The 13,476-nt window shown below is 39.4% G+C and overlaps 1 protein-coding gene and 1 pseudogene across 2 annotated transcripts; one reads left to right on the top strand and one right to left on the bottom strand.

Annotated features, from left to right (window-relative positions):
* The first annotated feature begins 709 nt into the window (after positions 1-709).
* Positions 710-9,019, top strand: Rbm11 (RNA binding motif protein 11). Its single transcript, XM_016002145.3, has 5 exons — positions 710-910; positions 4,457-4,619; positions 6,252-6,324; positions 6,829-6,925; positions 8,686-9,019. Exons 1-5 carry the CDS (start codon positions 815-817, stop codon positions 8,962-8,964), a joined length of 708 nt encoding a protein of 235 aa, XP_015857631.1. The 5' UTR covers positions 710-814; the 3' UTR covers positions 8,965-9,019.
* A 253-nt stretch (positions 9,020-9,272) lies between these two features.
* LOC102924143 (NACHT, LRR and PYD domains-containing protein 14 pseudogene) lies at positions 9,273-12,212 on the bottom strand (annotated as a pseudogene). Its single transcript, XR_013043814.1, has one exon. The product of XR_013043814.1 is annotated as an NACHT, LRR and PYD domains-containing protein 14 pseudogene (transcript).
* Between the last annotated feature and the right edge of the window lie 1,264 nt (positions 12,213-13,476).

Consider the following 13,476-nt stretch of genomic DNA (forward strand, 5'->3'; position numbering starts at 1 on the left):
TCCTTTTCTTTAGAAAAGAGTTTTCTGATCAATCAACCAAGCAGAAACAAGTCTCATAAATTCCCATCTCTCTACCAAATAAAGACCAAGTCGTGATCTGATTACTGAATGATCTTTCCAGGACGATTTGAGGGTCCTCGGTAGTCATTTTCCAATGATTCATTGATACACGGTGTTTTCTTGAGTTCAGTAGCCTTTCAGAGCCCACATAATATTTTTCAAAGACCTGTCTTGGGATCACTTAAAGGACAAATAAATGTTCAGTTTAGCTCTCTCTGCTAACAATATCTATGCAGGTAGACGTTTCTTTAGATTGTACTTTAACAATAACAAATTTACCACCATGTTAGTGATCTACCCATTTACTCTTCAGAGGCAAATTAACTTTTCACACTACTCTAAGCATATCTATACTGGCGAGTCCATCTTAAACCACCTTTCTAGTCACTTTATTGCAAATATAGCTTGCAAAAAAGAACTAAAATTAATCTTTAATCTCGTTCAGGAAGAGACAAGAGGCACTGTGTGCCAAGTGTGCAGGTGAAGCCCTCGGGCCAGTCGCGGGGGTCTCTAGCCAGATGGGGGCGGGGCTGGCGGGGTGGTGGGCGGTTCCCGCGGCGGGGCGGGTTGGGGGGGGGGGAGAGCATGTGGGCGTGGCCGCCCCGCCCCGCGGCGCGCGCCCGGCTCCGGCGGCTCGGCTGCTACCCTCTCTCGGGGCCGCGCAGGAAAGCGGAGCGAGGGGGCGTGGCCTCGGCATCGCCTCCGTCCCCCGCCCCCCCCCCCCCACCTCTCCCTGGCTGCGGGGACCGCAGGGATGTTCCCGGCTCAGGAGGAGGCTGACAGGACCGTGTTTGTGGGCAATTTAGAGGCCCGAGTACGGGAAGAGATTCTTTACGAGCTGTTCCTTCAGGTACCGTCCGCGGGGAAGGCCGGGCGGCGGCTGTGGAGCCCCGGGACCCCGCCCCAGCGGAGCTCGGGTCTCCCTTCCTTCACTTGGGCACACACAAGTGCTGCTGGTTCCGGGGATGAGTGGCTTCTCTGTCCCCGCCTCCTCTGCAGCCCCCCGGGTGGGCCACGACCTCCCAGCCCTGCCCTCCAGCCTGCCAGCCCCCTAGTGAGGGCTCCCCGAGCCGCTGCGGGCCCTGGATGGGCTGCGGGAACACAATACGACCCCGTCCCTGTCCTCATGGGGTAGTAAGCACCCTTACGTCCAATCTGAAAAAAAAAAAAAAAAAAATGGTACCCGTCCCTGGCCATTACCCTTTGTCCCAAGCCTTTTGATGGGGAGAGCAGTTTATTCTAGAATCATACAAGTGATTACTGAAATGCTAGGCAATCAATTCTCCATGACTAACTGCTGGGCTCCCTGGTCCTGCTCCTTAGGGAGCCTTTATGAGAATTGGTAAACACACTTGCCAGAGAGGGGCGTCTTCAGCCTCTCACCTAGTTGGTTAATGACTCAGAATGATGGAGCAAACTCAAGTGCCCACAGGAGGCTTTAAGGGGGGAAATCCAAACTGTTTCCCATGATTTATGCCAATCTGCAAAGCAGACAGGTAAATAGTATGCAAAAACTGTTGACAGAGCGCTGAGCAGTGTGACGGAGGGAGATGGGGGATTGGGGGGCTAGTCAATATTTGAGTCTCAGTTTGTGTGCCCTATAATGTCAAATGGGAGTAATAGTGTCTGAAATGTAATATAATTGCCAGAAATAAACTTAGCTCAATAAAACAGCTACAGCCAGTGCTGTTGACTGCTACTAATAGGACTATCGTTATTGGTAATAATACTAATAATATTATTACTAATAGAATAATAAAAAGAAATCAAAAGTGACTTGAACTTTCAAAATAAGGGAAAATTCTCAGGGACACAATAACAGAGATGCATATGGAGAATGAAGTTTGGATACTGGCTATGGAAGGATTTTTTGTTTGTTTGTTTTAAATAATATTTAAAGTACTTACTTTGTCTCTAAATTCTAGTAAAGCGTGCCTTTGCTACCCATAGAGAGCTCTCCTTTTAAACATTAACATTTTTATTATTTAAAATCATATATTTAAGACTTTTATCTTTATCCATTGCCATTTTAAAGTTTTCCCTCTAAAAACATTATTATTTTAAGACCCAATAGGGTTTGAAAATCACTGTTGGGAAAAGGAGTAAGCTTAGCTCTCCAGAAAGCTTTCCTCTTGAGCCTCCAAGGGAGACGGTGAGGAGTGATGGTTTGTGGGATTGCAAGTCCTCTGACACCTGAGCTATCTAGTCAGGAAGAACTAAGTCCGCAGCAGTTGTGTGCATAGGACAGGCAATATATAGGAGCTCCTTACTTCTTTTATGACTTCCTTTTCCCCCTTGATTAAAATTTAGATCCTGTTGAATGGGTCGAGCAGTAAACCTATGTTTTCACTTTGCCTGTGGAAAGTCTGCTAATGTAAAGGATCATCTGAAAGATGTAACATCAGAAATAGGAGCAAGGAGCAAAACCCCATTTCAGCTGCCCTGAAAATGTCTCCTTCTGACTTTAAAAGAAAGTTATGTAATTATTGATTTCAGAAAAGCCAGTTGAATTTTACCTTTAAAAATATTATAGAGGAACTGGGAGTGTGGGTCAGTGATTAGCATTTGCCCTGCATTAACAAGCTTCTAGGCTCAGCTGCCAGCACTCAGGAAATAAGGAGTTTGGGATTAGGTTTAGAAGTAAATCTTGTCTTTGTATGCTACTGCATACTGTAATGTTAGTAGAGGAAAATAAAAACTAGAACACAGAATAATTCCTTTATTACTATATAATTTTTTTATAACCTATTTCAAATTTCTCAATATCCTTTTTTTAAATTCAAATACATTTTTGTCCTTCTTACCAGGAAATATTAGGGATTTAGAGTAGGAGAAAGACAATGATTGCAGTTTCAAATATATTGAGTGTGAAGTTCCATGACACAGCATCTCAGGAAGCTGTCTTCATAGAGAGGCAGCCATGGGGAAATCGTTTCCCTAACTTCCTCCTGTTCAGAGAAAGGGAGTATGAACTAATCCCCAGCAAAGCATTCAGAGAAGAAAGACTGAAATCCAAGGTACAGCACTGTTGTAAGCATGGCAGTACCTTTTTTTTTTTTTTTCTTCGAGACAGGGTTTCTCTGCGTAGCTTTGCGCCTTTCCTAGAACTCGCTTTGGAGACCAGACTGGCCTCGAACTCACAGAGATCCACCTGCCTCTGCCTCCCGAGTGCTGGGATTAAAGGCGTGCGCCACCACCGCCCGGCTGGCAGTATCTTCTTATGGATAAAAGGCAACTATGTGTATATTTACCCAAGCCTGCAGAGAAAAATAATTATTAAAGTATACAGCTCTAAGTCAGTTCCAGTCTTGTGAACATAACCAACAATGATGGAGATAATTAATTTATGTATTTTTCCCTCAGATGTGATTAACACTGTTCTCTGATATTTAGCTTTGTTTCCTTGCTTTGTTTTACCCACTACAGTTTTTGTAGTTGCACATTCTGAAACTTAAAATTTGTGGTACTCTATGTTGTTTTAAGAAGTCACCATGGAATATTTCTAGTTGCCACTTTTTAAATTGTTCACTCTTTTGAATAGCTTACCTAGTCTACCAGATCTTAAACATAATCAGATAGATTTCCTTTGGGCATATTTATGAAGCGGTGTTACTGAATGGAAATGCATAATAGATTTAGTTTCTCCTAGAAACACTGGAGTATATGCAGGTATGTGTACATTTGAGCGCACACGTGTGTGTGTGTGTGTGTGTGTGTGTGTGTGTGTGTGTGTGTGTGTATGTGTGTACAAGCATTCATGTCCGTGATTGTGGAGGTCAGAGAACACTTAAGTTGGTCCTTGATTTTCCCCTCTGTTTGAGACCTGTTTTCTGTTGTATACACCAGGCTGGCTTGTCCTCTAGATTCTGGCAATTTGCATTCTGCTGACTCAAACTCAAGTCCTCACACTGAAGTGGTGGCACTTTTCCCCACTGAGCCAACACCCTGGACCTTATGCAGTTCCTTAGCAGGAAAAATGAGTCCATCTTGTCATGTTGCCGTCCTTCTTGACAGCAGGCAGCTCAAACAACATGGTTTTTCTCATTACAATTTACTTTTCAGTTGAGTACGGCTAATATGTGCAGAGAGGTCGTCCCGTCTTAACCTGAGCTTCAAATATTCTCTAAGTTGATTTGTAAAGCCGAAAATAAAGATTGCCTTTCTTTCTTTGTAATATTTAAACTACACCCTATAAGTTCCTTTTCCATAAATGTTTTTGATAAGCTAGAAAGGTTGCGTAAGTAAGTAGCTGTGTTGTTTATTGGGAAGATGCATTATATGTGGAGTTATTTATGACTGTTCTTTGACTGTAGTCAAACTCGAATTTGTTTAATTTATCTTAGTGTAAAAACAAAAATCTTTGGATTTATGAGAAAATAATTTTAGTTTCTTACAGGCCGGGCCACTAACCAAAGTGACTCTTTGCAAAGATAGAGATGGAAAGCCGAAGTCCTTTGGTTTTGTCTGCTTCAAGCATCCTGAATCTGTGTCTTATGCCATAGCTTTGCTAAATGGAATTCGTTTGTATGGAAGACCAATTAATGTGCAGTATCGGTTTGGTAAGTTCTGTCCCTGATCAGTCTTCAATGTGTGCTTTATTACTGCTGTGCTCCAGGGCATAAACATTTTGTTTTCTATATAATATAGGGTAGTGGTTCTCAACCTTCCAAATGCTCTGACCCTTCAATACAGCTCCTCATGTTGTGATGACCCCCCCCCAAGCATAAAATTATTTCATTACTACTTCATAACTGTAGTTTTGCTACTGTTATAAATTGTAATGTAAATATCTGATATGCAGGATATCTTATATGTGACCTCCCAAAGGGTTCTTGACCCACAGGTTAAGAACCTCTGGTGTAGGACAATAAAAAATTCTCTGTCAGAACTATCAAATTTTTGCAGTATCTGGTAAGTTCTGTCACCCATCAGTCTTCAAAATGTGCTTTTTTGTTGGTACTATTCTCAAGGGCTTAATCATTTTGTTTTCTATATAATATAGGACAACAAAAAATATCTCTGTCATCACTGTTGTTATGGGTACATATCTAATTTTTAATGTGTAATTAATTGCTATTACCTACCAAATTACCAAACCAAACTTCTCTCTTCTGTATCAAAACTTTTAAAGTTCTATTTCAGAACCAAGCAAGAAGTACCAATGAAGGTTGCTAGCAACGTGAAAGTGAAAATCTACACGAATTAAAAACAAATAACTAAATTTTATATAGCAAGGCTGTTTTACCTTGTTGACAATGCTCAAGTACCTGTTATCTCGAAGAAAGTCCTTCTCAATTAGTCTTTCTTGGGAAACCATTCCATGAACATTGCTAGGGCCTGAATTTAAAATTTAAAAGACATCTGTTATACACATCATGAAATAGTCATCTATGAACAAGAAATACAGAGAATGTTTGCAGCCTGAGAAAGGGCTGATAGAGGGTATCTATGTAACTCTGGGGCCTCCCCAGGATGGTGTTGGCTTATTGATGTATTAGTATTATTGATCTACTAAAGTCAACAGTAACAAAAACCATGTCTTCTTGCAAAAGGAAAGTTGCCTCTGCCTTTTTCTTTGCCCACTCCCAACCTCTCTACCAATTGGTAGAATAATTTTGGGTGTGTTATGTTCTGATGCATTTTGTGTAAAGTTGAGTTGGCTTTTGTCCATGATTAGGGAACTCATATTTTGTACTCGGGAAGCAAGTGTCAGTGATAGTGTGCCACTCTTAATTTATAGTAATGTGCAATAAAACAACATTGTATATATCACATAGTCCCATGCCTGTGTAATAATCTTCATATCTGTCCATGGCTTTTGGACACAGTTCAGTTTCCATTCAGTCATTTATAATCCTGTAGAAAATTTGTAAATGTGAATCTAGATATAAGTTTTATGTGCATATGTCTTAACTAGGACAGAATTTTGAATGCTAAAAAGGTAGAGTTTTATATTTGTCTTTGTTTGGTTTTTATATAACAGGGTCTCACTATATACATCTCAAGCTAACCTGTAACTCTGGATCCTCCTGCCTCAGTCTCTCAAATGCTGATCTATCGTTCAGATTTGGGGTTTTAGATGACTTTTTGACCTAATGCTAGAATGTTCAAACTCCAAGTAATTGTGTCATGAAATAATGTTTCTTCTCTATTTTATTTTCTTCTTTCTTTTATTTTCTGTCTCATTAAAGGTAGTTCTCGCTCTTCTGAACCAGCTAGCCAAAGTTTTGAGAGCTGTGTTAAGATAAACTCACACAGCTTCAGGTAATCAAATGCATGTTTTTGAATAAATATGGGCTTTATTCTCTTAATTTGTCAGACATCAACAAGTCAAGGCACATAACATTTAGTTAAATTGTAAAGATGTCTTTAAAATTAAAGGGTAGAAATTCCACATTGCTTTTCTATCTATATAAAACTGATGTCCTCTTAGTGAGTGCAAGGCATTTGCTTTGTTATGTTCATATCTGAGTGTTTTCTTTTATCAAATATAACATAATCTAAGATGTTCCTGATAGAAAGCCAAATGTGATTCTAAATATTGTAGGTTCAATACTTTATAACTAAGAAATTAATGTAATACCATGTCATTACATCATCAGTGAAATAATACATTATGTGTATATGTTCCAAGCATTTATTCTTAAAGGCTACCAGAAAACTCTTCTCTTCTACTTACATAAGGCTATCATTTTTTTTTTTCCATGAGAAAATGACCTTTGTACCTTGGAAGTTTTAAGATGTCCTTGTTTCTCTTCTTTTGCAAAGGAATGAAGAAATGCTGGGCAGATCTTCGTTTCCCATGCACTTTTTCCCAATTTCAAATGCTGCTTTACCTCAAGAATATTTTTTCTTTCAGAAAACGGTACGTGTGAAATGCATTTGTTTCAGTGTACAATTACAAACACCATCCTTAATATTTGATGTTGAAATCTGAACCTGGCATCAGTGCAGACTATGGCCCAGCGCATGCTCAGACATGGTCATGAGAAATCCTGTGCTGAAGACTTCAGTGCTCAGCTGTAACAGACAGTTGATAGCAATGACAGCAGTAACCAAGTAACCCTTGAATCCCACATCCCCAGAGAGTGACCATTGACGAAGATGTTCTTAGGAACGGAGATTTTCTCCCAGTGTGTAATATTCGTATGTGTGGCCGTCAATCACATTTAAGTATTTTTTGTCTAAAAAGCCACTTAAAAGTTCTCAGTTTCAAATATTATATGGAAATGTTTCCAAGTATTTTCTGTATTAACTGTGAATGAATAGAACAAAATAAATTGCCTGTGATGGAAAAATAAATAAATAAATAAATAAATAAATAAATAAAAAAAAGTTCTCAGTTACTAGAAGGAACTGCCATTTAAAGGTCTCCATAGTTTGGCTGTAGCCTAGAAATCTTAATCGTGGTTTTTGATTTTAGAATATTTTCCTCGCAACTCTTTGTTTTATAAGTAAAATAATGTAAGTTCTGGGATATTACTCCGCAAACCACAGGTTTATTAGTGACAGGTATGAGACTTAAATTTGTTGTTTTGTTTCTGTTTGTTTTTATTCAGAAGCTGTTATGAATACCTAACATATATATGTGTGCTTTAGGTTTTTTTTTTTTAACATCCATTTTCAATTAGTAAGCAGTTAGGAAATTTCCTGGAAAATGATGCTTTCACTTTTGGAGAAAACTTTCCTAAATGATGGCTAATACATATCGGCAAGGAAGTCTCACCTGACTCTTAAAGTCTCCCAGGATCTTTTATCTTTTGTTCCAGCTGAGCTTGCGTGGGAAGATTGTCTCATGGTAATCCTATCCTCTGATTAGAATAGTCAGAAATTCCAGCTAATCTGTTAAAACACAAGAAGCATTTCTTGACCTAAAAAAGTGACAGCTGTGTCTTTTTACAACGTGGGAACTCTCAGCTTCATTTGCGCCTAAGCCGCTTTTAATTTTCATTCAAATTTAAAATCATTATGTGTACCACATAGTGGGAAGTTTCTGTGTATATTTTAAGAAAATGGAACGTGGTAGTTAGAAATTTTTCTGTTAGAAATTTTATGTAAGTCTACATCAAATCAAATAACTTCAGTGATGGTTTCGCTTCCAAGTAGGATAAACTGTGAATATTTGAGAAGGCTCCCCCCTGAAAATAAAAGCAGACTTATCTCCCTGGGGATGTACCTCGGTGGTAGAGTGCCTGCGTAGCAAGAGCAAGGCCCTGGGCACAATATTCCAGCTCTGGAAAAAAACAAAACAAAACAAAACAAAACAAAAAACTCCTTAACTGGTAAAGGTGTTAAATGACTATCGTCTGAATATGATTTGGGAGAAATACATAAACTGTTTTATCTATTTATTTTTTCCGTTTATATTGTGTTTGCAAACTACCTATGTATTTTTGCATACTATTTCTTCTGGACACTGCTAATCCATGCGGCAGTCAACTATGTGGCACCTTTGATCTTTCCGCTTCCTGTTACCCAGATGAAGCAATGCCCACAACCCCTGTACAATACAGTCGCCGCACCCAGGTCCAGCTCGGCCCACGACTGCTGTCTGCAAGGGCCTGGGAGTTGTTACCTTTCTCTCTGCATTTTGAGTGTGTGTTCACGCCTGTCTTCTCTTCACAGCACTGGCACACGCACAGTCCAATGTTGCAGCCTCCCTTCTACGACATGACAGCGTCCCTTCCCAACAGTGCATCTGGATCGCACTCCTTAAACCTCGAGGCTGGACCCAGCTCCTACGAGTGGACTCACCAGCAACCAAGTGACCCTGACCTTTATCAGAGGAACAAACGAAAGAGGGAAAGGCAAGCCAGCGACACCGACAGTAGCTCAGAAGACAAGAGAGGGAATGAAGGGAGCCAGAAACACCAGAAATGCAAAAGGAAGAAGAAATACCAGTGAAATATATCTGCACTGCGGTCAACTCTCTAAAAAAAAAATCTATTGTACCAAATGACCCATTTCTTGGCCATCTTGTCTTTTTTTTTTTCTTTTTTTTTTTCTTTTTTTTTTTCTTTTTTTTTTTTGTGGGTTTTGCTTTATTTTCTCAACACCTGTGTGAAATACAACAAACATTTTACAGAGAAGTGTGTAACCTATCCCTACTGGAAATGCAATTCAGTATCTCTGGATATAGGCAAGTATTTCATATATGTTAAAGACCATGCCATTGAAGATGTTTTTTAATTTTTAAAGGCACATCAGGTTCTTCAGAAATACTTCCACCAGCACTCACTTTCTGTGTTGTAATAGTGTGGCTTAATCACCAATTGTGGGTTGTTAGTTCTTACATCGTACACAAATTTCTTGATTTTCTCTCCAAGAATTTCCTTGTTGTCCAACGCTAAAAATTTTATTTTGCATGTTGGAGACCTCAAGACTGTACATAAATTCTTAATTGTGTCATAATTGAGAGCATTCTTCATTAAGTTCATTTGTATCAAACTTTGGTTGTCAGAAAAAAGACTTAAGAGATCCTGACAGCAAACGGGGGTTAATCCACAGTTTTCCAGTCCTAGCCTCTGAATGTGGCAGCTTGGATCTTTTAAAGCTTCACACAAAATATGCAGGCCAGCATCCTCTAAGTTGTTGTTCCCAAGGTCTAGGCTCCACAGGTTTGGGTTATTCACAATAACAGGAGCCAGATCCAGACAACTGTCACTGGTGAGAATACAGCCCATCAGCTCCAACTCCTGAATAGTGCAGGTTGGCTGCTGAAGGATGTGACACAAAAGCTTGATCCCACTGTCCTGAAGCTTGTTTGATCCCAGGTCCAGATGTATCAAACTCCTGTTGTTCAGAAGAGCATCGGAGAGAAACTTACTACCAACTGACGTCACACAGCAACACCTCAACACAAGGCTCTGGAGAGTACACTGTGGATATCTCAAGGCATCACTGAGAAGCCCTATCCCTTCATCTTCCAAGATGTTGTCTGCCAAACGTAAGTGTGTCAGTCTCTTGCTTTTGGTGATAGCCAAGGAAAGAGCCTCACACACAGCTTTTGTGATGCCACAGCTTGCTAAGGACAGTCTCTCTAGGTGACAGTTGGGGTTTTCTAAAGTCTGACACAATGACTTCACTCCGTCATTTGACAGATTGTTGGTGGACAGATTCAGAAATACCAGGCTCTTGTTGCTCTTGAGAGCCTCTGCTAGTTTTAGACAACGGTATACATTCAGGTCACAGGATTCCAGCCTCAGCACCCGTAATTTACATCGTTGGGATATCAAGTTTTGGCATAAGCTCTCTAACCCATTGTCTTCTAAGTCAACATTTTTCAGGTCAAGATGTGTCAGGGTATGGCAGGTAGTCAAAAAACTAAAATCCTGACAGTTATTCAGGAAGCAGACAGATCCAAACAGTAGTTTTTGTAGTTTACACCTTGGATGACTTAATTCTTCACTTAAAATATTCATCAATGATTTATTAAGTCTGCTTTCATACAGATCCATTTCTTTCAGAGATTCATTTTTATGAAGCACAGAAAACAGATCTTTCCAGCAGTGAATGATTCCAGCAATAGCATCGTCGAAGCAAGTTTTAGCTATGGGTTTTAAGTCCAACATAGTCTTTAACTCTGCCATTGCAGTCGGTTTAATAGCTTGTAGAGAGTAGCAGTGCTTAAGGCAGAATGAATATATATGCAACTGTGCTTCTTCATCAACCTTCACAACAATCTTTGGGAAATAGCTCAGTGCCTGAGTTATAAATTCTTTATCTTGAGTCTCATATAGACAGTGAAGCAAGTCCATAAATCTCAGCTGTGATAGATAAGAATCACCCTTTTCTAATGCTTCCAAACACATAAGTAACTCCCCTTTTACGTCCATGGATATTGTAAATTTGAAGGTTTCCTCCAGTTGTCGTACTCGTTCTTTATTCAGTAGACCGAACAAAAAGCATTTCATCTGTTCCAAATGAGGGTCATGAAAACAGTTGCTTTCAAGTAACAGATGCAAGTTTTCAAACCGTTTGATGGGATAGTCTTTTTCTTCTGGATTCTCTCTTAAGAAGTAGAACAAAGCTGCAAAAAACTCCTGAATATGGAGGTGAGTAAACGCAAAGCAGTTTCCATACTCCGTGTCCTTCTGAAGAACCTTCACATGCAGGAAAACGGAGATGTCATCTCTAGTTAACTCATGCTTTCTGAGGTTTTTCTTGTAGAGTATATGATTCATAGTCCAAATGCCTTCAGCAGCTGCCTGGCACAGGCTCCTCACTAGTGTTTCATTGGGCAGAGTAGTAATACCCCAATCTATCTGTGAAAATAAGCTGCAGATATAGCATGTGAACAGAGCTGTGGTGGTTTGGCAGATCACAGCAATATTGCCACCTTTCTTCACTTGCTCCTTCAGACAAGTACAAATCACCTTGCACACATGGCTGACATGGCACATGTTGAAAAGCCTCTCATTCTTTCTAATTGAACAGATCCCATCCATAGCCCATGTCTTATCTTTCAACAAATGGTGAATGTAGTCCATCCTTGCATTCTTAGACAGTCCTGGCAGCTTTACACCATGAGGTTTATGTAACAAGGGCTTCAGTCTCTTCCAAGCTGTGGGTCTTGCTGTTACCAATAAGAATGACTCAGGAAGCATCACTTTCCTCAGCAAACTGCTAATAAGAAAGGACACTGGCTGCTTCTGGGTCCAATCATTACATAGTGCAAACTCTGGCTCTTCAAAGGAGAAGTCCAGCTCATCAAAACTATCAATTATAAAAAGGAGATTGCTGGGCTTGGACAGGATCCGTTCAATGGGGCCTTCAGAGCGAGGCCAATTCTTGGATATTAACTGAGCAAAGCTTTTCTCTTTCACTTGGCTAATTTCTCTCCCACTGAGATAAAAAGCATAGGTAAATTGCTGGTAGAGATTGCCATTTGCCCATTCTAACATTGCCTTTCTCAACAACGTTGTCTTCCCAATTCCAGCAGCTCCCTGAAGGATTACTGTATGTGGTATCTTGTAGGTTTCAATATCCACTTCAAAGATATGGTCCAACAGCTTTTGGTCTTTCTCAGTGATTACATGATTCAAAGTTGCAGGTTCTCCAAGCAAAGAGCTCTTATCCCATATAATATAAAATTTTTCCTTTATGACAGTCCTGTAGTCCCTTCTATGATCAAAGTCTTGCTTTGTTTGCATCACGTGACTGCATCTACCATCTTGTCTTTTTTTTAACACATATGAAAATACGACTCTGTGATTTGCTGTTCAGTTTTTGCCCTGAATGATAAAAGCCTTTAAACAATAATATAATGTACTACTTTTGTATTTGCAAGGTTATTTTTGGCCCATTGTCAAGAAGAATATACTTTACATCATCTTATTTTTAGAGCTGAGGATGAAATTCGACCGAGTTCTAAAGCCGCTCTCTGAACCCTTGAGGGTTAACTACGATGCTCTCCCTAGAGTCTTGCCTAAGGCTTCCAACCACAAGTGGGCTGGCCTCAGATGTAGATCGCTGGGAGAACGAATGGGAATATTTAAAAACAACATGGTCTAATGGATACATAGTAAGGAGGCTGCAGTTCCCTTTGTAACTGACACTTTCTTTTTATGCCTAAATGTGATATCTCTGAGCATCCCTAGCAGGGCTGATTTCACATGACCATGACTGTAATACCAAAGGAATGACAACTATGGTATGCTTAAAGGGAAGGCCACATGATATTCCCTCTTTTCATGATTGTATTTGACCTAATTCTTTACATCTCATTTATGATTTGTAGTGAAAAAAAAAATCAGTTGATGATGTCAGTATCCACTGTCCACCTCTGTCAGCAAGGGTGGAAATATATACAGCAAATGTGTAAATTGCCATGATTAGCATGTGTATAGAATGATGTTGTATCATCATCTCTTTAGTGCCTACTTCCAGGTCTATATTTTTAATTCATTTATTTTAGAAGATAAATGGACTACATGCAAAATGAATGGTGTATGTCAATTTTATTCAGCAGTAACCAAAATTATGAGAATCATGTATTTATTAAAGCTAATTGAAAGAATTGAGCAAACTCACTTAGATTTATCTACTCAGATCAATAAGAACTACACATGGATGTTACTTTTGCATGTTGTTTACTTTTTCATAAGTATTATTTATTTAAAAGAATAAAAATATGTTTCACCAGACAAATAACTGAATTTTCACTCTTGGTAATAGTAAGTCTACAAGATAGTGGCGGATATAACAAATACAAGCCTATTTCCATCTGATCAATATGAAAAGCTAAAGTCAGCTGCATGGAACTTTAACTGGTTTTTACATTCTTCAATATTCAAATGTGAAAGCATTATTTGTCTTTTAAACCCATATTTTGGCAATTGGGAATCATGGCCAAGGCGAAATTTATTCTTTCATAATTAGATAGTAACATCTTCAAATTCATTGTCTTCAATTTTC

Source organism: Peromyscus maniculatus, chromosome 12 (assembly GCF_049852395.1).
Source record: "Peromyscus maniculatus bairdii isolate BWxNUB_F1_BW_parent chromosome 12, HU_Pman_BW_mat_3.1, whole genome shotgun sequence".
NCBI lineage: Eukaryota > Metazoa > Chordata > Mammalia > Rodentia > Cricetidae > Peromyscus > Peromyscus maniculatus.